Source organism: Lemur catta, chromosome 18 (genome assembly GCF_020740605.2).
Source record: "Lemur catta isolate mLemCat1 chromosome 18, mLemCat1.pri, whole genome shotgun sequence".
Classification (NCBI taxonomy): domain Eukaryota; kingdom Metazoa; phylum Chordata; class Mammalia; order Primates; family Lemuridae; genus Lemur; species Lemur catta.
The window spans coordinates 36,566,114-36,590,832 of NC_059145.1; the positions used below are offsets into that span (position 1 = coordinate 36,566,114).

The following is a 24,719-nucleotide window of genomic DNA, read 5'->3' on the forward strand; positions in this document are numbered from 1 at the left end:
GTTGGTTGATTAATTTTTAAAAGGCATTGAAACTGGGGAATCCTAAAAAGTAGAAACATAACACAAGGAACACTTTATGCTAACTCATGCCTGTTGGCCTGGAGGATGAGGGCAGCCCCTGGCCTGGAGGACAGGAGCAGAGGGGCCTGTGCCCACCAGGTCCAGCAGTGCAGCAGTAACCCTAGAGCCCCCTGGACGTGGACTCAGCCGGCTGAAGTGACACGTTTCCCATCTCTAGTGAATTCCGCCTGCTGGTAGCTTTTCTCTCAGAGGGAAATTTTCTAAATGAGTTGGGTTTGAGGAAGGCTATTAATTACCTAATGTGCAAAATTGTAGTTTAGTCATTTTTTAATTATTGTTTTTAGCAGCAGAGACCATTATACTTACTATAAAAGCAATACATGTTTACTATAAACAACTAAAACATTATGAAAATATATAGCATAAAAAGTGAAAGTTCATTGTAATTCCATCCTCTAGAGGCCTAACCATGGTTAACAGTTTATTGTGTATCCCTCTATTCCTTTTTCTTTTTTCTCTTTTTTACCCCCACTGCTGTATATGCTTCTAAATTTCTCTTTTTATATGTATAAAAATAGGTTCACACTACACATTTACTGTTTTGGTGACTTGCTTTTTTTCCCCCCATTTAACATAACATGCATTTTTCCATTTCAGTGCAGATAGATCTGTTAAAGAGCTTTTTTTAATATAAATTTTTTTTATTTCAGCATATTATGGGGGTACAAAAGTTTAGGCTACGTATATTGCCTTTGCCCCCCACCCCCCCGAATCAGAGCTTCAAGGGTGTCCATCCCCTAGACAGTGCGCATCACACTCATTATGTATGTATACACCCATCCCCTACCCTTCCCCACACTGCCCGACACCCGATTAATGTTATTCCTAAATGTGCTCTCAGGTGATGATCAGGGAAACCAATTTGATGGTAAGTACACGTGGTGCTTATTTTTCCATTCTTGGGATACTTCACTTAGTAGAATGGGTTCCAGCTCTATCCAGGAAAATACAAGAGGTGCTGTATCACCATTGTTTCTTATAGCTGTAGTACTCCATGGTATACATATACCACATCTTATTAATCCACTCATGTATTGATGGACACTTGGGTTGTTTCCACATCTTCGCAATTGTGAATTGTGCTGCTATAAATATTTGAGTGCAGATGTCTTTATTATAGAATGTCTTTTGTTCTTTTGGGTAAATGCCCAATAATGGGATTGCTGGATCGAATGGTAGGTCTACTTGAATCTGTTTAAGGTATCTCCATATTGTTTTCCACAGGGGTTGCACTAGTTTGCAGTCCCACCAGCAGTGTATGAGTGTTCCTGTCTCTCCGCATCCACGCCAACATTTATTGTTTTGGGACTTTTTGATAAAGGCCATTCTCACTGGAGTTAAGTGATATCTCATTGTGGTTTTGATTTGCATTTCCCTGATGATTAGAGATGTTGAGCATGTCTTCATATGTTTGTTGGCCATTCTTCTGTCTTCTTTTGAAAAATTTCTATTCATGTCGTTTGCACACTTTTTGATAGGGTTGTTTGATTTTTTTCTTGCTGATTTTCCTGAGTTTTAAATAGATTCTAGTTATCAGCCCTTTATCGGATGTGTAGCATGTGAAAATTTTTTCCCATTCTGTAGGTTGTCTGTTTGCTCTCATGACAGTTTCTTTGGCTGTGCAGAAGCTTTTTAATTTAATCAGGTCCCATTTATTTTTTATTAAACAGTTTTTTGAAGTATAATTTATGTGCCATAAAATTCACCCATTGCAAGTATGTAGTCTCTACCTTACTTTTTAACAGTTGATTGTAACATATGATTAGTACCTTCCCTATCGGTGGACATTTAGGTAATTTTTAAGTCTTCCATTCTTACAGACAGTGCCCCACGGAATACTCTAATGCAGACTCATGGGCATTTGTGTGAATGTAACTAAAGAAGAAAATCTTAGAAGTGGAATTTCTGGGTCTCACGATGTACAAACATTTAACATTGTAATAGATGTTGCCAAAATACCTGACGCAGCTTTTCATGTTTGTCTGTGGATTGATAGTGAACACACACACATGCGTGCACGCACTCCCGCGCACACACACACGCATCTTTACCCTCTATGAGTGTGGTCCTCAATACCTGGGCTGTGGATCAGTACTGGTCCATAGCCTGTTAGCGACTGGGCCACACAGCAGGAGGTGAGTGCAGGGTGAGCAGAGAGTGAGCGAGAGAAGCTTCATCCATGTTTACGGCCACTCCCCATCGCTTGCGTCACCACCTGAGCTCTGCCTCCCCCTGCCGCCAGGTCCGCGGAACGTCCGTGGAAAAACTGTCCTCCATGAAACTAGTCCCTGGTGCCAGAAAGGTTGGGGATTGCTGCTCTGTGAGATTAGACGAAATGCCTCAATTTGTCTGTCTGTGGAATACAGGTTCGCAGCACAGTGGTGACACAAAGCAAGAACAGCTGCAGCATATCTCTGTGGGTTTCCCAGCTGCCTGGGACACTGGCTCACAGGATAGGGACCTTCCGGGACAACCTGATTATACGTGGGGCTTCCATCGGTGTTCAGAAAGGACGTACACTAACAGTCAAGCCCTCATTAGGGAGTACGTACAGGTCTCCAGCTCCTCGTGGATCTTACGTCAAACTCAGCATCCTGGAAGCCTCTTCCCTCCCCCTCCACCTCCCCCAGGGCTCACAGAGCAGCACGTTTAACATCTCTGCCTCCAGGGCACCTGGTTTCCAGAAGGCTTCCTTCACTGAGGCCACCCTGACACCAGTTTAATGCTCCTCTTTACCTGGGTGTTCTGGGGACCAGGATCACAAATCTACTTCCCCACATTTACCAAGCAGTCGTTCAACTTACTTTTCTATCAGCAGTTTAAGAATCCCTGTTTCCTAATACCCTCACCAAATGGTTTAATCTTTGCTAATCTGGGTGAAAATAATTACTAATTTGCATTTTTAAAATCAGTGTTATTAAGGTTGGTTATCTTCTCATATGTTTATCAGCCCTTCGTATTTCTTTCTATCAAACAGAATCCCCCGTGGAACACGTGCGCAGTGGGAATGCCCCTCACTCCTACTGCGATCCTTGTCCTTGGCAATGGCACCGCAGCCCTGCTCCTGCGGGAAGCCGGGGCTCTAAGGAGGCCTGTGTTCAGAGAATGAAGCATGTTTTCTTGCTAGACAGTTCAGCTTTTTTTCAGTCATCGTTTCTCTCAACCTTTAGCCAAACGTCTGTGAAGGAGGATTTAAGCTGGCTAACTTAGAAGCTGGCGGCTTCTGAGAAAAAATCAAATCCTTACCAAAAAAGGTTTATGGGGACTTAGGCTGGTTACAAACCCAGATTATCTGGTTCTTGCTTTTAAGACCAGATGTGGTGAGGGAAACCGTGACTGGCTGGTTCGTCCTGCCTTGCCAATAATGATGAGGAAGAAAAGTTTAGAGTAGTCGTCCTCTGACAGTCTTGCTGGCAGCTTGCTTTGTCCAGAACCAAACCAATTTTAGTCCTGTTGCAGGACTCATGACTTGCAAACCATGCTTCTGGGAGATTGTATCACAAAAATTCATGGAACTTGTTGAATTAAAAATAAATATCTGGACATTACTCAATAAATATGACTTAAGTGACAGACCGCATGAATTCCTTCGTTCAACAGGTGGTTTAGCTACCTGTTCTTAGCCAGGCTCCCTGAAGGTAAAGGGGGTAAACAGAACAGAAGTTCCTGGTTTTGCAGAGCTTATCTTCTAGTGGGGAGAAGACAGTAATAAGAAAACGTGAGAATTTCTGAGATTCGTGCTGTGAAGAAAACAGAGAAATGAAATCAAGGGATGGGGCAAGGTGGGACATGCACACCTGTAGATGAGGTGACCTGAGAGCTGAGACAGGAGTGAAAAGGAGTCAGCCACTTCACCTAGTGTTCCGGAGCTGGGAGGAGGGTTCCAGATGGAAGGTGCAGCAGAGGCAGGATGGGGCTTGGACTGTGATGCATCGAGGGAAGGCCCGTGTGGCTGGAGTGCAGGGGGCTGCGGTCAGAGGAGCAGGCAGGGCCTACGTCATGTGGGACCCCAGCCAGAGGAGGACCCGCATTTTTTTTGTACCTACTGTGGAAAGGCATGGGAGGGCTTTTTGTTTGTGTGTTTTAATTTTATAGAAGTATCATTTACATAATGATCATTTAAGACCATTTGCATAGATCTTAAATGTAAAGTTTGGCTTTTGACAAATTTATGTGTCATAGGAATTTTAAGTGGAATGGAGGTGACATAATTTTATTTATATTTTAAGAACACCCCACCAACAACTGTGTGGAAGCTGAATGGACAAACAGTAGTCCCATCTTATTATGTAAAATGAAGTGTGGCTCTGAGTGGGACCTTTGATGGGAGGTGGCATATGAAGCTGTCCCTCTGCTGTCCCTGCCCAGGGAAAGGCTAGGGGGGAGTGGGTTTGAAACCAGAGTCCTGTGCTGGTTTGCCTTGGCTCGGCCCCGCAGGTCCTGCAGTCCCCAGGGTGTTTCTACTCCGACGGTGCTTGTTGATAGTAGCGAGCGAGCAAGTCTGGACGCTGCCAACTCTGCAGGAGATGTGAGTCATGTGGCATTCACAGCTGGACAGGCATGTGGACGTTCATCCACGTGATGTGATTCATGAGGGTTGTTAAAAAGGTCCCTCTTCAAAGATAGCTTTTCCATCACCCTTTTTTTGGTATCTGAAATTCCAGCATTAAAATGTCTTGTTTTTAAGCATGTGAAGCTATCATGAGTCACTATCCTATGTGACGGGAGGTGGCAGTAGTTGATTGAATTGCTTCCTCATGTGACGGGCAGGCAGCAGGATGTGGGGTGGGTAGGTGTGAAGGTTGCTTGGGGACTGGGAAAGACCCAGGGCCCGAGGCACTGTCCTGAGTGGACAGGTCCAAGCAAGGGGCCTGGGAAGCAGCCCCGTGGGAGTGCTGAGAAGGTGCTGAGGTCTCCTTAGACACCTCCCAGCCTCCCGCCAGTTGTTCTGGTGAGAGGGCACGTGGTTACTCAGAGCTCCACAGTGCCCTATGGAGGGAGCTTCTTGGCTAAGTGCTGACCTCGGCACTCTCCTGTGGGCGCCGGGTCAGCCAGTTCACGTGGGTGGTGGCACCAGCCTGCTGTTCCTATTGGACTGAAGCATGATGACAGGGTGTCTCACCCACTCCCTGAACAGGTGATGTGTCACTTCTAGTTTTTTCCTCACTCTGATTAGAGAGGGAATCCTACAGCATCCCAAACTTGATTTCATGGTGTGTCTCCTATTGTCAGCCAAGAGTGTCGTGAGATGTCCTTCCTGTCAGACCTTCAGTGTTTCCCTGGCACCTGCCATGCCCCTGCCCTTGGGCTGCGCCACCTGAGGAGTTCCTGCCTCTCTGCCTCCAGGCGTCCACTTTACATAGTCACTGGTGCCCTTGTTCCGGGCAGAGAGTGGCAGGCCTAGAGCTTGAGAACCTTGATGACTTTCTGTTTCTCTCGTCCAGGTTGTCTCTGTCACCTCTCTTACGTGCTTACCTCTCAGAGCACCAGCAGAGAGTTCTTCCAGCGGCAGCCTTAGGGGCAGATGGAGGCCGACAGACCTGGAGCAGAGAGCAGAGCTTGTTCAGTCTGTTTGGTGTGCGCAGCTGGAAGGAGATTTGGAACCAGAACCGCAGTGATACCACAACCAGTGATTTTGGTTGTATTCCGATGATGACATTTTAGATAACTTTTCTCTTCTTCTGGTTTCCAAACTTATTACAATGATTCATTAATATAATTGAAAAGAAAAAAGAAGGACATTTAGGAGGCCCTGGATCCACAGATTGTAAGCAGGTGTGTGCTTTCTTGTTTTCTGCAGCTGGGCTTTGTGTTTGAGGATTTATTCTTCCTCTAGCAGTAATACCACTGCTATGTCTTGCTGACATGTGCTTGCCAAGTACAAAGCACAGCTCTAGTGCTCTATGTTATTTTATTACTACTCCTATGAGGTGGGAACTATAATTTCTTCCATTTTTTAGAGAACAGTTGTGGCCCAGAGAGGTTAAGCAATCCTCCCTTGTCCCACAGTAGGTTCTGGAGCAAGGGTTTGAACCCAGAGCTCATACACGCAGGCACTAAGCTCTGCCTCCTTTGACTTGTGCCGGAGTGCCAGCACGCCCTGCTCCTCTTGCTCAGTTGAGTAGTTAAGTATCTGCTTCATTCCAGGTACGGGGCTGGGTGCCGAGCGTGTAAACGTGAATCAGACAAGGTTCCTGTCTGCCTCCTTAACTAATCATCCAGTGGGAGAGCAGACAGATGCTTAGCATCACATGTGAAGTGTCAGTCCAAAGGTGTGCATGGGACACTTGGGGAGCCGGAGGGAGACAGGGACACTTAGTTGCAAGGGAATGAGGGAAGATGCCTCAGAGTTATCCAGGAAAAGAAATGTGGGGCCCTTCCTAAGCTAAGGGGACAATATGAGTGACAGCACTGAGATGGGAGATGTCAGGCCATGAGGGTCCTTGTCACCAGCTTACAAAGTCTGCATTGTGCTCCCTGAGGAAGCAGAGGCAGGGTGGGCACAGGAGGATTTTAAGTTCCATTCACTGCGCTCCAGGTTGGGGTGGACTCAAGGAAGAGGACTGGAGTTGGGAAAACCTATGGGAGTGAAGGGGGTCTCCTGAGCACCAGGCCAGCACCCTTTCTGCCACCTCGAGGGATGTCCCCACCAGAAACACTGTGGTCTTACGTTTATGCCTCTTGCTTTCCCGCTGGATGGTCACATTCAGCTGTGTATTGTAATCATCAGGATGGCAGGGAACTGTGGGCTTTGGATCCGGGTGGAGTTAGATACACGTCCTAGTGGTGCCATTTTTGGCCTTAGGCAGACCCTTTGACCTTATCAGTAAAATGGGGCTGCAAGGTTGTCATAAAGATTAGAAGCAGTGATGGGAAGTGCCTGTAATAAGTACCTAATAAATGGTGACAGTGCTGATGGCAGCTGCCTGCTCTTCTCCCCACATTGACCCCATTCAGTGGGCAACTGAGGAAACTTGGTCTCAGAAAAGTTAGGTGACTGGCTTAAAATCGTAACACTTTGATAAAGCTGGAACTAGATATCAAGCCACCCCCACTTGACTGCACTTAGTTCCTTCCCATAAGAATCTCCTGGACCTCTGTTTCTCCCTGACAGTGGCCCGGCCTGGGTGGACAGCTTTCCTAGGCTGGAGCTCGGCCACACGCGGCTGCGGGAGAGGCTGGGAAGCATGCCTTGCAGCTGCCGACCAAGGGAGTTCTCTCGGCAAGGAAGCGCGGAATGCATTTGGGAGGCGACCAGCGATCTACCTCAGTGACTTCCGGGGACTTTGTCCCTGGGTACCTCTGGGGTTTTGGCACTACTGAGGAGGTTTGGGATGGGACTTGGCTGTTGGGGTGTTTCCTTATAATTTAGGAAAGGTGTAGAAACACCTCTGGATTTTTCCTTGATGGCTGGTTCCCTCAGCAAGAGTGGGTTTGCTCACCTCCTCCCAGCGCAGTTTCTGCCCTCTGGGAGCGTTGTAGACCTAGTCAGCAAGTGTGGAGGCGGGCCCTGGGCTCCTGGGGCCAACAAAGCATGGCTCGAGGTCACTGGCCCACCCAGTGCTGGTTAGAGAAGGAGTACTGGCTCTGGTGACTTGGCTCTATTCCAACTCCTCCTCTGACCGCTGGGGTGATCCTGGACAGATCACCCCTTCCCTCACCATTTTCACACCCTTTACACAGGGGCGTTGGACACTCAAGGACAACACTCTGACTCGGGGTCCACACTGCCTGGCTTATGAGTTGGTCCCCAGCTGGCACTAACATTCAGCTGGAGGTGGGACTGCTTACCATTTGCCCTGGCTTAGAGTCTGTCACCTTCAACGTTAGCCTGTGTTGCACGGGGCACTGGCTCTTGGTGCAGCTTGAGAAATGAAGTTCTATCAGCAGCATTCCACACTGGGCAGAGGGCTGCAAAAGTATGGTGTTTTTCTGGCTCCCGGTCATTGGAAAGGGAGTATTTTCCCCAGGAATAAATAAGAAAGCATGCAGACTTCTGCATGCTCACGGCCTCCAGAGCTCCCAGATCCCAAGAGTTGGGAAACTTGCTCACATTCTGAGGTCCCAGCAGAGAGCCTGTGCCCGTGATTTCCTGCCGTCTGTAAGGCAGAGTGATCCAGAGGGTCTTCTGTTGTCTCTTTTTGAAACATTAGGAGCTAAAGTGGCCACTGTGAGGTCTGTGATTACTTTCCTGCTTCAGGATTACACTTTATTTTGTATTTCTATTTGTTAGAGACAGAGTCTCATTCTGTCACCCAGGCTGGAGTGTGGTAGCATGATCATAGCTCACTGCAGCCTCCAACTCCTGGGCTCAAGCAATCCTCCTGCTTCAGCCTCCTGAGTAGCTGGGACTACAGGCATGTGCCACTGCACCTGGCCAACTTTTGATGCACTTCTAGGAATTTACTCCTCAGATATGTACCCACACAGGCAGAGATAGCACATGGCAGGGGATTTGATGGCAGCAGTGTTCGTAGAGTGAATTAAGAGATGACATGGCCACACCGTGGGATGCCACGTAGCCTAATAGAAGAGGTAGAGCCACGTGTACAGTAGGTGAAACATCCTCCCAGGGGCAGGGGGGGTTTCAGGTTAGAGTGTGTAAACCATGCTACCATTTTCTTCCTCTTTAAAGAGACAGTTTGTGCATCTGTCTGCTTGCCTTGCCTGTCCTTGGACGGGTGTGTAAGGTGGGGGACAGTGGTTGGCCCTGAGAAGGCAAACAGAGGTCCTGGGGGTTTCAGATGGAGGGGGACTTTACACGGAGTATGTTCTGTACTCTTTGAGTTTTGTTTTGTTTTTTTTAAGAAAAAAAGAAAAAAATCTTTGTTAGTTTACTGGAGATGCCATAACAAATAATCACAAACTTCGTGACTTCACAGAAATTTATTCTCTCACAGTTCGGAGGCCCCAAGGCCAGAGTGGAAGTGTGAGCAGAGCCATGCTCTCTCCAGCAGCCTCGGGGAGGACCCTTGCTTGCCTCTTCCAGCTCCTCGGGCTGCAGGGATTCCTTGGCTTGTGGCTGCATCACTCCAGTCCCTGCCTCCATCTTCTCAGGCCCTCTCTTCTCCCTGTGTCTTCTACTCTCCTGTTTCTCCTAAAGATACTTGTAATGAGATTTAGGGCCCACCTGGTTAGCCCAGAATAATCTTTCCTCAAGATCTTTAACTTAATTTTATTTGCAAAGACTTTTTTTCCAAATAAGGTCACATTTGCAAGTATTGGGGATTAGGACTTGAACATATCTTTTTGGGCACCACCATTCAACTACTATAATTGCCAACTAGATTTTGGGGGCAAAACTCACCTATATGCTGCTTATAATAGGCCCACTTTACATATAGAGTTGAAAAAAGAGAGATTGAAAAAGATATACCATACAAATACTACCAAAAGAATGTACTCGTTCTTAGTGAAGAATGTAAAAAATTTTATATACTCCACATATTCACCTTTTCCAAAAGATATACTTTAATTCAAATATGGCTAAGGTTGGAGAAGATGGGAGCTGTGTTTTAGGCGAGTTAGAGGGTGTGCAGCGTAATTAGACCAAAAGCTCCCTGAGGGCAAGGACTGTCTGTGTCGTCCATGGCTGTGTTCCCAGCACAGAGGAAGTGCTCAGTGCAGCCGGCTGCGTGGGAAGGTGGCTGAAGAGACCAGGAGCAGGGAGTCCTGTTTCATTGGCACAGGAAGGAAATCATGAGAGCCAGGACTAGTTTGGTGGTAGAAATGGAGAAAGGTGCATGTGCAGAAGACTCTTAAATTGAAGAATTGGCAGGGGAGGTTGACAGTTGAGTGGGAGGAGAGTAAGGAGCCCCGGAGGTGAGGATACCTCTGTTCTACAAGGAAATGGCGAGGCCAGCAGGACTAGCAGGGGCCAGCAGGCCGGGCAGCCTGCGGTTGCAGCATCACAAGGAGGCCAGGGCTGGGATGGAGGCTGGCAAGCCCTTGGCATTGAAGCCCTGAGAGGAGAACTTCTCCCCAAGAGTCAAGAGGAAGAAGAAGAGGCTGTGGAGGGAGGACAGGACCATGGGAGGTGGAAGAGAGCCACAGAGGAGCCCTGGGAGCGTTGGAAGGACAGCCAGGGGAGGAGGGCTGGGTTGGGGGATCCTAGGATCCTCCTAGGGTTGGGCCCCTGAGCTGCCTGGAGGTGGAGGAGGGAGGGGTTGGTGTAGAGAGGTTAGGTTGCAGCTGGCAGACCCTGGGTCACATGCATGTCAGAGACCAGGAGGGGGTGGCTCAGCCCCAGGAGTAAGGAGAGCAGATGAGGAGAGGAGGAGCAGGGAGACAGTGCAGAGGAGGCATGGCAGAACCAGGCTTGCTTTCCTGAGTATGTGTTCAGTGCTGGCCCTTCCGCCTCTCTTCTCTCACCAAAAGTCACAGAGCTAGACAGCAGCAGAGACAGGATTCAAAGCTAGGTCTGTCTGGCTCTGAAGCCCAGGCTCTGGACACTGCTCCTTTTCAGAGTGTAGGGCCCCGTGCCTGTCTTCAGGATAGCTGTACCAAAGGCTGAGAGCCTGCTGAGGAGCGCGCCGCACACTGACGCTCGGGATGGGACCGTGCGCGGGGCAGTGTGGCTCCCCTCTCACCTTTGCTTGCTCACTGGGGGCTCTCTCAGGCGTTAGCTGCTCCTCCACCAGCCTTTGATCCCAGGTCTGGTCGGCAGGCGGAGCTGAGGCTGACCTGTGCTTAAGGTGTGCCTGCCTCCCCGCAGCCTTCCGCCTCAGGGGTGGGTGGTGGATTTGGGGTTAGAAAGGATGGATTGCGCTTTGCTGTGCCCTCCAGCTCCCTCTGAGTGAGTTCTCTCCGTCCTGCAGAAGCACCACTGACGAAGAAGGGTCACTTGTCCCAGACGGAGCTCTGCCTGAGCCTCTGTGAGCCTCCTCGTGGCTGGCTTCTGAGGGGGCAGCTGCCAGGCCCCTCAGAGAGCGCTTGTCCCTGTGGGGCTGGGTACCTGGCGTGCCATCTCTGCACTTCTCACCTGCAGGGAAGCCTGGGTCTCCCTTGTGGGCCACCCCACCCCTCAGAACCTGCAGTGCCGTGGAACGGGGTCACCTCCCACCGAGTCAGCCCTGGCCATCCTCTTTCTCTCACAGCCCATGTCCACTCTGTCAGCAAACGCCCAGGGCCAGAGCCTGACCTCCCCTCCCCTGCTGCCGCTGCCGGGGCCAGCCCCCCACATTTGGCCCTGGGTTACCGTGGTCTGCTCCCTGTTCTGTGTCGTCCCTTGCGGCTGCTCCCAGCACAGCAGCCAGAGCTCAGCCACCACGCACAGGCCGAGGCAGAACCCACACCTCCAGCCTCCAGCCCCCACTGCGAAGAAGCCAGGGGTTTTGTGTGCTTCATCTCCTGCGGGACAGAACAGGGCTCACTGATTGCACAGCAAACCCCTCGATAACATGACAGGAGGGACAAATGAATTTTTCTGGGTTTTTCCCCTTACCAAATTAGATCTGTAGAAGCTCTCTTAATATTTCTTCTTCCTTTAATTAAAAAAAAAAAGGTTTTTTTTACTCTGGAATATTCTAGGGAAGGGGGATAGGAGATGGAGAGGAAGAAGGCAGGAGCCATGCTTCTGCTGTCCAGAAGAATCAAATCATTCTGAATTCTGTATGAGGTGCTCCTACGTGTGGCCGCCGCAGGGCACCGAGCACCTGCACACACAGTCTTCCTTCCCTGCCCAGAGCCCGACTGTGGGTCATACTGGTTCTCCCACAGCCCACTCTGCTACATGAGCTCCAGTCTCTGAGACAGGTTTGCTTTTCTTTCTCAATTTTTTAAATAAAAGCAGTGAATATATAAGAGTGATTTAACTATTCAGAATGATATAAAGAGGCTACTTTCCTGATCCATAATTCTTTTCATCAGAGGTAGTTGCTGGGCATGGTGATGTGGTCCTGTAATCCCAGTGAAGCCGAAGTGGGAGGCTGCAGTGAGCTGTGATGATGCCACTGCACTCCAGCCTGGGCAACAAATTAAGACCCTGTCTCAAAAAAAAAAAAAGGTGACACTTGTATATCCTTCTAGGAAAAAAATTATGCATAATACCAGCATAAATTTTTATCCATCTAAAATGGACGTGAACAGAATCATGGTAGGCATATTATTCTATACTTTATTAATGTAATTTAGAAATCTTTCTATATTACTCCATATAGATTTACCTTGTTTTTAGCAACTGCTTAGTTTTATAGTGAATGTAAGTACCATAGTATATACACCTAACCTCATACTGACGGACATTGATTTTTGTTATGATGGTGTTGCAGTGAATATCCTTATATATCCTGATGTGTCTGCAGGAAAAAAATTGTAGAATGCATACCTGGCAATGCATTGCAGATTAAAGGGGCATGGGCATTTAAAATTTTGATAGATATTGCCAAGCTGACCTTTGAATGGTTACACTAGTTCATTCTTCTAGAATATGTTTTTCAGCCCACTTTTTTTTTTTTTTTTTTTTTTAAGACAGGGTCTCACTCTGTTGCCCCGGCTAGAGTGCAGTGGCGCAATCATAGCTCACTGCAGCCTCCAACCTCCAACTCCTGGGCTCAAGTTATCCTCCTGCCTCAGCCTCCTTAGTAGATGAGACCACAGGCATGTGCTACCATGCCCAGCTAGTTTTTTAATTTTTTTGTAGAGAGAGGGTCTCGCTATGTTGCCCAGGCTGATCTTGAACTCCTGGCCTCAAGTGATCCTCTTGCCTTGGCCTCCCAAATGGCTGTGATTACAGGCATGAGCCACCACGCCTGGTTCCCCAGCTTTTTATTCGGAAAAAATGTTAAACTACAGAAAAGTCTAAATAATTGTATAATGAATACCCAAACCTCCTTCACCGCAGTTCACCAATTATTGTGTTGCCATGGGTGTTAGTTTTCTCAGGCTGCCATAATAAAATGTCATAGACCTGATGGCTGAAACAACAGACACACACTTTCCCACAGTCCTGGAGGCTGGAAGTCTGACGTGAAGGTGTCACTTGGCAGGGACGATTTCTTCTGAGGCTTCTCTGTTGGCTTGCAGGTTGTGTTCTCACATGGCCTTTTGTTGGTGCACTCACACCCTGTGTCCTCATCTCCTCTTAAAAGGATACCTGTAGCATTAGATTAGGGTCGAATACTACCTCATTTAGCCTTAATTACCTCTTTAAAGGCCCCATCTCCAAATACAGTCACACTCTGAGGTACTGAGGGTTAGGACTTCAACATACGAGTTTGGGGGGCACAGTTCAGTCCATAATACCACATTTGCTTCTCTCTCTCCTACTGTATATCATATTAATATAGTATAATTATAACATAATAGACATATAATTATATTGTATTATAATTATACCATTTATAATATATTTGCCATATGTAATTATAATATATAATGTATAATTTTCCCCCTAAACCACTTGAAAGTATATTGCAGGCAGTCTGTTACTTTGGCATGTATCTCCTAGGAATGAGGTCCTCAGGATATGTTTGATGTCTTGTCTTTTATACTGCTGGGGACAGATTCCCCTGAAGCAGAGGACCAAATGAACGTGAAGCGGCTCTGGCCCTGACTGGAGGCTTTCCCTCCAGATGGTTTTGTCCCGCCCCAGTTTCCTCCATGTCTCCCTCCTGAACCTCCTGCCCCGAGGGAGACTTGGCATACGCCTGGGAAGGAGCCTCTTGCCTTTGAGAGCTATTCGGGTGAGCAGAACCTCTCGGCCTCAACTCTAGATTCTTTGGCCTTGTTGATGTCTTAGATCTGCAGTGTGTCAACGAAATGACGGACCTCCTTACGATTCCACCTGCTTTTTGGTCTCTATCAACATGTCTCCCTATATACCAGACTTGCTATTTCAATTCTTTGTAGAGGCAGCCCTTGCTTTGCAAAGTGCAGGCTGCCTGTATTTATTCAGAGTGAGATTTATTGCTTTGGGTACCATTTCCTCCCTCCCTGTCTCCCTTCTCCACCTGTACCCTCATTGGCAGTTCGGAACTCTGCCAGAGGTTGGTTCTTGCCTGCTACCGGTAGTAACGAGGCATCCTCTGTGGGTTTGTCGCTGTCTGTTTCCTCCTCAGCACTGTTGTGTGGGAAAACATCCTACAGGCAGCACTCCCAGTGCTTGTTTTAGTAGACAGAATCATTGTGCAAGCCTTCAATGGAGGATGTGTAGCTTTAAGTCTTTGTATTTCCTCTCATTCAAATCGGTTTTGTGTCTGCAGACCCAAGGTACAGATGTCAAACTGGTGAGTCCTCGGCCTTCTGAGGCCAAGCAGGCTGCTGCTGAATGAGTGCCCCACTCCTGCTGACTGTTCCATCGCAGGAGCACTGCTACCTAGTGGCCATAGCCAGTGTCCTTCCTTGGTCCCGTCCACCCCCAGAAATCCATCATCTACTCAATTAACAGAGCTGCCTTTCTGCAACACAGTTCAACACGTCTGTGACTCTGCTTAGAACTCTTCCCTGGTTTTTCCTTTCCTACAGGATTCATTCCAGACTCTTTGGCCCAGCATTTCATCCCCTCACTCTTTGGCCCCTGTTCAATTTGTCACCCTATTACCTGCCTTTCCCCCAGAAGGCTCCCTTGTTACCTGCTGTGTTGAAGCCAAACTGAATTATGCCAGACACTCTGCCCTGCTACTTCCCTGCACCTATTAAGGAAGTTGTGGTGTTTACTCCACCCAGAACGTGTCTTCTCCCCATCCCCTCCAATCATGGTCTGTTTGCCAGCCTTCAGGGCCTGGCTTGCCCATCTCCCAGCAGGGAAACCTGTCCTAACTGCTGCTCTCCTCCAGGCAGGTGGAGTTGGCCATCCTTCCCTTGTGCCATCGTTCTGCCTCAGACTTCTCTCTTCTCTAGCACTTACCACACTATGTGCTTAAGTGTCTGTCCCCCAAGTTGCTAGACAACTGACTTTACCATTATGTCCTTAGTGCCTGGCTTGGGGTAGGCACTTCGTAAACATTTGGGTGGCTGGATGGATTTATCCTTGAATAGAACAAATCCTGAAGTTGGAAGCAGCTACATTCCACCTTGCTGTTACCAGTGCTTACATGAATAGGCCTTGTCACAGGTGTGAGGAGTCATTCTTCCTGAGTGTCCAGTTCTGAAGCGTCCATACTGTCATCAGCAGTATAGGGCCTCAGTTGGCTTATTGTATATTATCACATGTTGAAATAGAAAGTACCTTAACTTAGGTAGACAGTGAGTAGACTGGTAGCCCTACTTGTCACGTGTACTTTGCTGTTTGTTGCTTTGGAAAGCCGTGATGTCTGTCTTGTCTTTCAGTCAAACGCTTCAGAGAACCAAAGCATGAAAGACGTCCGTGGAGGATATGGTATGTATTTACGTATTAACTCATTTCTAGGATGCTTTTGACAATGTTGGGGATTATTTGGAGTGGTATTGGGGTGGGGAGGGGATGGAATATGAGAAATGATGTGTATGTGTCTAGGATCCCTTAGTTGAGTTAATCATTAGGAATTATGGATAATATAAAGCACTTCTATTTCTTCAGATAACTTTTGGTCCCTACCTTTATTTTATGATCACTCTGTTTCCACTGTTGAAAGATAGAAGGTAATACAAATAGTCCCTGCTGCAGGCTCCTGCATCTGTATCTGCCTGTTAGATTAGGTTTGAATTCTTGGATTCTGTAGTCTATGTGTGTAAGCAGAAGGCAATCTAAATTTGGAGATCAGCCAGCTATGCCATGAAAATACTACTCTCCCTAAAACTAGTCTTTCGTGGTCCTAGGATAAAGGAAAACTATTTCTCTACTCACAGCACTTCTCATACCAAATATATGGGATTTTTTTTCCCCACACCAACCAAGTTTCTGTCTCTCCAGATACCAACAGGGTGTCCCATAATTTAATTCAATTCTGATACTACCTGGACTTAGTATAGACCCCACAGGTTAAGGGCTCAGTCCCACAAGACTGCCCCCAACTTCAGATGCCAGTCACAGTCCACACTTCTGCCCAAATTGGCTCCAAAGTTGGGGGCTCCCACAGCCCCCCTCAGGTTCAGTAATTTGCTAGAATGGCTTACGGAACTCAGGGAAACCTTTATTTACATTTGCTTCTTTGTTATAAAGGGTACAGATGAGCAGCTAGATGAAGAGAGGTACAAAGGCCGAGGTCAGGAAGGGTCCCAGGTCCAGGATCTGGCGTCCCAGTGTGTGGATGTGTTCACCAGCTTAGAAACTCCTGGGCCCTATAGTGGAGGGATTTTTATGGAGGCGTCATCACGTAGGCGTGATTGATCATTAACTCCGTCTCTGGGCCCTCTCTCCTCCCTGGAGGGTGGGAGTGGACTGAAAGTTCCAAGCTTCTCATCATGACTTGGTCTTTCCGGTGACCAGCCCATGCTGAAGCTGTCCAGGAGCCCACTAAGAGTCCCCTCATTTGAACAAAAGGCTCCTGTGACCCAGGAAATTCCAGGGGGGTTATTTAGGTGCTCTGTGTCAGGAACTAGGGTCAAAGACCAAATATTAGAACAAAAGGTGCCCCTAGCACCCCTGTCACTCAGGAAATCACAGGGGTTTTAGGAGCTCCATGCCAGGAAACAGAGCAGAGACCAAATATATGTATTTCTTATATATATTTTGAGATATTTATCAAGCATATATTTATTTCATATAGGATGATCCTTCAGTGGCAGTATCTCCTTTGTAAAATGGTGGTAAAGCTTCAGGTGTAGGTTCCAAAGGTAAAACTCCAAGAAAATAAATCATCTGGAAGGAAATAGCATTTCAACACAACACAGTGTCCACAAGAAGCTGCCTCTGTAGGCTGGCATCTGCCCTAACAAAATATCCCTTCTCCTTCAAAAGAAACTTCAATAAACTGCAGTGATAAAAAGTCACTTCATAAAAATTTAAGCATGTTCTTGCTTATTCTTAAATGCATTACTATCAAATGTCGCTAATTCTTATTTTTATTTTTCCCAATTGGTTTCTCTTAAGTCTAGGTATTTAACTTTAGAATATGTGACTCCCACCTCAGCTCTGGGGAGGGACTTGGTGAAGACCTAGGTTTGGGCCTCTCTGTGTCTTACACATTGTCCTTTGGTAACTCCTCCTCTCTCATGAGTTTAGGGCATGATTTTCCAGCCTTGGTTACAGAGCTGGTCTGGATAATCTCCACAGTTGGTTCCGGTCCTGAGAGCCTGGGGCTGATGCCCAACTGGGAGGCCAAGAGAGGCGGCCACAATCAAGAGGTGCTTTGGCCACAGACGTGAGTGGCCACGTCAGACATGAGTGTGGCAGAAGAGTCTGAAGGCACACACCGTCGCCACCATGCTCCTGCCACATGGATGGGGTGACAGGGTGTCCCAAAGATTAACACTCTTGTTTTTTCTTTTTCGAAACACCTGTCACCTAGCCCACACTGCAGCCTGCAGGCCAGTCTGTGTTACGGGAATAGCTGTGTCTATGGCCATTTTCATGCTCCGGCTCCAATGGCAGCGTTGAGCAGTTGAGACAGGAAACATATGGCCCACAACACCTAAAATATTTACTCTGGCCTTTTACAGAAAAAGTTTGCATACCCCTCATCTAGCCCATTGTTTAAATGGCAGCAGCTGGAATTTGTTTAGGGATCCACCTCTAACGCTGGATTTCTGCAAGTCTTGTTAATCCTGCAAATAGTTTAGCTCATTGTGAGTGAAGTCAAATGGGGGCTCTTTAAAATAGGGGGCACCTTGGGCTTCATTGCAAAGCTGTGATCTAGCATTTTATTTTGAAGTTACAAAATGAAAAATTAAAAACATTATTTTAAATATGATTAATAGTGGCCTGGCTGGGCGGGGTGTCTCATGCCTGTAATCTTAGCACTCTGAGAGGCAGAGGTGGGAGGATTGCTTGAGGTCAGGAGTTTTAGATCAGCCTGAGCAAGAGTAAGACCCTGTCTCTACCAAAAAATAGAAAAATTAGCCAGGTGTGATGGTGCAGGTTGGTAGTCCCAGCTACTCAGGAGGCTGAGGGAGGAGGATTGCTTGAGCCCAGGAGTTTGACATTGCAGTGAGCTATGATGACACCAGTGTACTCTAGTCAGGGTGACAGGGTGACTCTGTCTCTGAAAGAATAAAAACAAGTGGCCTTTTACGGATTTCAAAGGCAGTGTTACTGAAGGTTTTGAAAGTTGGCTGAAATGGCCTGAGTTAGTACTGAAGGCCCCAGGAAGAGGTGACTAGTAATTGGAAGGTTGGGGTCTCCCTGGCAGCTTTTTTCCTGTTTCAGATGTCTCGTTTTCCCCAAATTGCATAGTACCCTCCTGTCAGACAGATAACAAGTGCTGGTTCTATTTTGTACAGGTTTTTAGACACTTCCAAACAAGCCATAGGAATGCTGTTCATCCACTTTGCAAATGTATACCTAGCAGATCTCACTGAAGAGGACCCTTGTTCACTGTAAGTGGTTCGCATTTGAGTACAAACATTGCAAACGTCACTCACCCCTCCATTCAAAATGTAGGCTGGCCTTGCTTTCGCTGCTGGTCCCGCTCCCTCCAGCTTGGGGAGAGGGTGCTCCCCTTTTCTCTTCTGTGTTCCTCTGAGAGGCCACCTGTGCACGCTGTCCCTGAACTCACACACAGCTGTCAGTTGGCTCACAGGGCTTTGCATGGTGACACATGATCCATGCTTTGGCTTTCTGCTGATCAGTCCAAGTTCTGTCCTTCGATTTTATATTGCCTTTTTGTCTCCCAGTTTCCAAGCAGCCCCTGGCAAGGAAAGGTAACACCCTACAGGTGTGTCTCTGTGCTGGAACCAGGACACACAGGGCTTCTCTTTGGTGTCAGCCACTCAGGGTCAGAACTGTTGCTGATAGGCCGGGCGCGGTGGCTCACGCCTGTAATCCTAGCTCTGGGAGGCCGAGGCGGGTGGATCGCTCGAGGTCAGGAGTTCGAGACCAGCCTGAGCAAGAGTGAGACCCCGTCTCTACTAAAAATAGAAAGAAATTATCTGGCCAACTAAAAATATATATACAAAAAAATTAGCCGGGCATGGTTGCTCATGCCTGTAGTCCCAGCTACTCGGGAGGCTGAGGCAGTAGGATCGTTTAAGCCCAGGAGTCTGAGGTTGCTGTGAGCTAAGCTGACGCCACGGCACTCACTCTAGCCCGGGCAACAAAGTGAGACTCTGTCTCAAAAAAAAAAAAAAAAAAAAAAAAAGAACTGTTGCTGACCATTCTTGACCTCTTTGACCTAGAGACCAGGGGTTCTTCTGCCCTCTCACTGCACTGTGCCTTCCACACAGCCCCCAGAGCCGTCTGTCTGCAACCTTAGTCTGGCCACGATATGCTGTCCTCCTTGCTGACAGCATTGCTGCACAATTCTGCATCGAAGCAGATGGAAAGGCAAAGGAGGCTCACACTTCATCCCGGCCCCGTCTCCTGCCTGCTTTCATCCTCATAGCAGCCCAGCTGTATATTATAGATACTTTGATTATCCCCATCTGAAGCACAGAGAAGTTCTATATAAGTGCAGGGTCGCATAGCTCAGGGGTGATGGGGCCCCTCCAGTCTGGCTCCAGCACCACGTGGTGCTCTGCTGTCTGCCGGTCTCACCTGTTTTGAGTACAGAGCACAGGACTTTCTTTACTGCCAGGGCCCGGCACACCGCAGGCTCAGTAAATATTTGGGGAGTGAGTGAATGAACGTAAGGCGTATACATACCTCAGGTGTCCTTGTTCTCATTTTCTGGATGGGTCTCAGGTGTGAGAACTCAGGTGCGAGAAGCTCTGGACACCAGTTAAGTGTCAGAGCAGTGTAACCTCGGGCCAGAGGAGAAATTGCCCTGGAAGCTGTTGCTGTTCCTGCCATCTCTGGTCTGAGAGTGACCCCTTGTGATTTTAAAGAGGAAGGGCAGGCGGAAGACATGTGGCCCCCTCCCTCTTCACAGTGATTCTCGAGCGCTCTGACCCTAGAGCGTGCTGTGCACACGGCCGAGGCCGGGCTTCATAAAATGCCTCAAGCCCCAGCAACTCAAAAGCTGCCGTGGCCAGGTCTTGTGTCCTGAAGCTTACCTGCAAGGATCTCGGAGCCGTGTGGTGGCACAGAGGGTCAGCACCTGGCCCAGTGACCCAGTCTACCGTAGGGTGGAGCTCCGCTGGATCTGGGTGCAGGGCCCTCGAGAGAGGGCGCTGGTGAGGGGAAAGGTTTCTGTCAGACAGGTGGAGACAGACCTCACAAGGACACGTGGTCAGTGTGGGCATACCCTTCGGGCCCTCCTCCTCCTCTCTTCCTCCCACCATCTTGCCTTTTCCTGAGGGGAATAAAGCTCTCTTTTCGAAGTATAAAAATATTACTTGCACCAGACTCCAGATGGAGATGAGTGAGGGCCACGTGGCCCTGCCCCCTTTGTCTAGAGACCCCAGAGAGCATTCTCCTGCCGTGCTCGGGGGCAGCAGCATTGCTGGGGCCTCGCATGAGCCGCATCGTCAGGGCGTGGACAGAACGTTGGATGGATCTGTTTGTCCCAGTTATATTCTGTTTTCCTGTTGATTTCCTTGGCTGCTTCCAGGTACTCTGTCTTGCGTTGAACCTTTGCCTGGCAGGTACACTTGAGGGTTTTTAAGTTCCTTTGTCCCATTTCCACCCCTCCGTCAAGTCATTTGACTCCCGATGAGCTGAGGGGCAGGAGAGCTGCACGGGCACCTTAACACGGCCAGCCCCAAACAAGCCCGAGCAAGCACTGGGCCAGTCAGCCCCTCCAGGCCACACTGCGTCGGCCTTGACCTCCAGCCTCGGCAGGCAGCACGCTGACAGTGCTGGTGCGCCCTCTCCCCACAGGTATCTCATCAACTTCCTCCTGGACGCCACCGTGGGCATGCTGCTCATCTACGTGGGCGTGCGTGCCGTCAGCGTGCTGGTGGAGTGGCAGCAGTGGGAGTCCCTGCGCTTTGGCGAATACGGTAACGGGCCGTGGACGTTGGACAGGGCGCGTTGGGACTGCCGGGAGGTCTGCTCCTTGCCCCGTGCAGCCCACCACACACATGGTTCCAGAAAAGGCTCAGGAGCTGGCAGCTGTCTCCAGCTGGTGGTGGGGCTGCTGGCGGGGCCGGTTCTGGGGCCTGAGCACACCCTCTGTGGGCATGGGTACCTGCCTCACTGCTGGGGCCCTCACCTTGTGGCAGCGAAGTTGGCAGGAGCCAGGAGACACTAGACTTGGAAGGAGGCCAGATGTTTGCCCCTTCCACCAGAGGGCACCAGTGGTCCCACCCACAGGGCCACAAGGCCACTTCGTTCTGCCAGGCTTCCCATAGAGCGCACGGCACCTGCCCACCACATCAGAGGGATGGGGACAACTCTCATTGTGTAGAGGTGCAGAGCTCTGCCCCTCTCTGTGCTGCATATTTGTGCTTGTCCCATCACCGGGCCATTCTCTTGGCAGAGTAGAGCTCACACAGCCAGTGCTGGCAGGTGCATCCCCTTGGAGACCAGGTTGCTTTACTATCTCCCAACTGCAGGCTCACACCCAGCCCAGAATCTGGCATGTACCAGTCACCAGGGACACGAGGGTCATCCTCACTCAGAGACACGGCTCAGAACAGATGACTTGTGGATGCTGGCCAGGCTGTGACCCACTCCCATCTCAGACCCCATTGGGAGACAGCTTAGGTAGGAAGCTGCCTGGTGCTGGCTCTGAATGTGGGAAACAGCTGGATGTGGCCTCCACAGGGGCTGCTGGTGAGAGGTGCCTCTTTGGGCCCTCACTGCCCTCTGGGGTTTTGGGACAGGCTTAAGGGGTAACATCAGCTCTTTCCCACCTTCACAGCTGGCCCCGCTGTCTGCAGGCAGGAGCTCCCCCGCCCAGTTGGAGCAGCATCAGTGGAGCCTTGGCCATGAGAGGGGCACACAGGACAAGAGAGAGGGAGTGCGGATGGAATTCTGGATCCCCTCTCTGCTTTCCTGGTCACGCCTACCAAAGAGCTCATGGCCCTGGGCCTGAAGGCCACTCACTCCTAGATCGCTGAAGATTCACAAGGGCCTGACAGTTTAAAAGGGGAGCTGGCTGTGAATGCCTTGGGTATTTCTAGAAATCTTAAGTAATTGTTTGTCTCCGTTGAGGGGAGATGAACTCAGGGAGGGCTTTTCTTAGTCCCGTCACTTGATGCCCGATGAGTCACTGACTTAAGATAGTGTCCAGCACACAGCGTGTGGCTCCAGGGAAGGCTTTTGAGAAGCCCCGAGTCATCCGTCCTCGGCTTGCAGGACAGAAGTGGACCACAGCACGTGTGGACCAGCGCAGCAGCCTCTTCGTTTACAGAGCAGGCACCCAGCAGAGTTCAGTGACGCAGGAGCTCACCCAGCCAGCGCGTGGGTCGGGGAGCCTCGTGCCCGCTGCGCCGGGACACCCGAACCCTCCACCACCTCCGGGACAGTGCTCATAACTACTCCTTTGCTGTCGAGAGCCCTTTGGGAAAGGATCAGCTCGACAGTAGCTGACCAGTGCTAAGGTGGATCTGCCTGTCACCTGTTGTTTTCTATTTCTCACAATTTCTGTCATTTTCTATTGCTCTGTAACAAACTACCACAAATTTCATGGCTCAAAACGACACGAATTGACTACCTTACAATTCTTTCGTTCAGAGTCCAACATGGGTCTCACTGGGCAAACTGCAGGTGCCGGTAGGGATGGCTTCTGGAGGCCCTGGGAGACCGTTCCTGCACTCTGCAGCCTCGGGAGGCCGCCGCACGCCTTGTCTTGTGGCCCCTTCCTGTGTCTCCACAGCAGCCACACATCGCATTGCTCTGCCCTCCCAATGCCTCCTGCCACTTTAAAGTGGCCTGTGATTACATTGGCCCCACCTGGACACTCTAGATACTTTTCCTATCTTAAAGTTAGCTGATGAGCAACTTCAATTCCATTTGCAGCCACAATTCCCTCTTTGCTATGGAGCATTACACAATCACGTATTCCGAGGATTCAGATGTAGGCTTCTTTGCAGGGATGTTATTCTACCTCCCAGAACTGTTAACCTGCTCATCCATTTGAGGCAGTAATTCCCTGTAAGCCTGCAGCCCCCAGCCCCCAGGCTGCGGACCGGAATCAGTCCAAGGCCTGTTAGGGACTGGGCCGCAGAGCTCCCCCACCTCACCCTCCCTGCCCTGTCCATGGAAAAATTGTCTTCTATGAAACTGGTCCCCGGTGCCAAAAAGGTTGGGGACCGCTGATGTAGGCCCCACAGCTCTCTCAGCTAAATGAAGAGGAGGGGCTTATTTTCCAGGTAGCTTTTCTTCTTCCTAGAAAAGAAGGTCATGAGCTTGCTAACAAGAGCATGGGGCCAGGTGCGAGGCTCACGCCTGTAATCCTAGCACTCTGGGAGGCCGAGGCGGGTGGATCGCTCAAGGTCAGGAGTTCGAGACCAGCCTGAGCAAGAGCGAGACCCCGTCTCTACTAAAAAAATAGAAAGAAATTATCTGGCCAACTAAAAATATATATAGCAAAAATTAGCCGGGCATGGTGGCACATGCCTGTAGTCCCAGCTACCCGGGAGGCTGAGGCATTAGGATCGCTGAAGCCCAGGAGTTTGAGGTTGCTGTGAGCTAGGCTGACACCACGGCACTCATTCTAGCCAGGGCAACAAAGCGAGACTCTGTCTTAAAAAAAAAAAAAAAACAAGAGCATGGGACTCGGGGAAATCAGCCACACATCCCTGGGGGCAAGACTGGATCCAGTGTCTGCAGTCTGATGACCAGGCCCCTCCTTCCCATGCAGAAGGGAAAAGGTCTGTGCCCCACGGGACGGTGCTTCCTGGGCTTTGCCACCCCTCCCTGTCCAAACGCTTTCTAGAAGCCTCTCAGCACAGATATGTTCCCTCCTTTTGGCCCCTATTCTGCAGAAATAATTCAACACCGGCAACACACGCATGTACCTGAGGTTGTCCACTGCAGTAAGAAGCAGGGCGTGCCAACCCTGTCCACCGTGTCTGCCCTGTAACGACGAGGCCCTGGGGAGCGTTTGAGAGACTCACAGGAAACAGGAGTCAGGAAATACGCTGGCACACGTGCACTCACCCCACCGTGGCCGCCATCCGGGTGCACCAGAGGACATGATGCCCCAGAGTGGGGTTACAGATGCTTTTTTTCTTTCTACACCATGTTTCTGAATTTTATTTTAGCATCTAAATGAGAAAAGAAGCAGCTGCAGCTAAGTCATGCAGCAAAAAACTGAGAACATCGGAGCAACATGAGGCAGACAGGAGGAAAAGCAGTTTCCTCTTTCGTCAGTCACTTTAAGAGCAGATGGAGTGAGCACACTGAGCCCGCAGACGTCCTTTTGGTAGTAAATAAGTGGTGCCACGTGTTGTGCGGCCTCCGAAACACACCAGGCCCCATCGGAGAGACTTCCTAGTAGCACTTCCTATCTAACTATTTTCATTCTTAATGGCTTTTCACAAATACTTTCATCTGTTGTTTTTGAGAACTTTTCTCAATAAGGTCAGGCGATTTACTGAAAGGATTGCAAAACCCCATTAGCAGTCCTGTCAAGGAGGGGTTGTGCTTCTGAAATGTTTTTTTGGCTCAAATATCTCTTGTCCCGTAAGTGAAAGTAGAAAGGAAGACCTCAGAAGAGGCGACTCATGTTTCTGCATGCTTTCTGCCATGCTTCTCCCGGGCTTTTCCAGAAAAGGGAATGGCCTGGTGTTTTGTC

At 49.2% G+C, this 24,719-nt stretch overlaps 1 protein-coding gene and 1 long non-coding RNA gene across 3 annotated transcripts in view; one reads left to right on the forward strand and one right to left on the reverse strand.

The window, feature by feature from the left end:
• Window positions 1–24,719, forward strand: part of LOC123623175 (store-operated calcium entry regulator STIMATE) — a 51,639-nt gene that overhangs the window by 21,153 nt on the left and 5,767 nt on the right. The window contains exons 2-4 of the mRNA XM_045530001.1: window positions 15,349–15,397; window positions 18,379–18,474; window positions 20,855–20,976. Coding sequence (XP_045385957.1) covers window positions 15,349–15,397; window positions 18,379–18,474; window positions 20,855–20,976 — 267 coding nt within the window. The remainder of the gene's footprint in view (window positions 1–15,348; window positions 15,398–18,378; window positions 18,475–20,854; window positions 20,977–24,719) is intronic.
• On the reverse strand, window positions 8,983–12,017 carry LOC123623177. Of its 2 annotated transcripts, XR_006729817.1 has the most exons (4): window positions 11,922–12,017; window positions 11,525–11,560; window positions 10,671–11,430; window positions 8,983–9,178 (listed from the first exon to the last, which is right to left on the reverse strand). It is a non-coding gene; the product is annotated as an uncharacterized LOC123623177 (long non-coding RNA). The 2 variants fall into 2 exon arrangements; XR_006729816.1 differs by having other exon boundaries at window positions 11,525–12,017.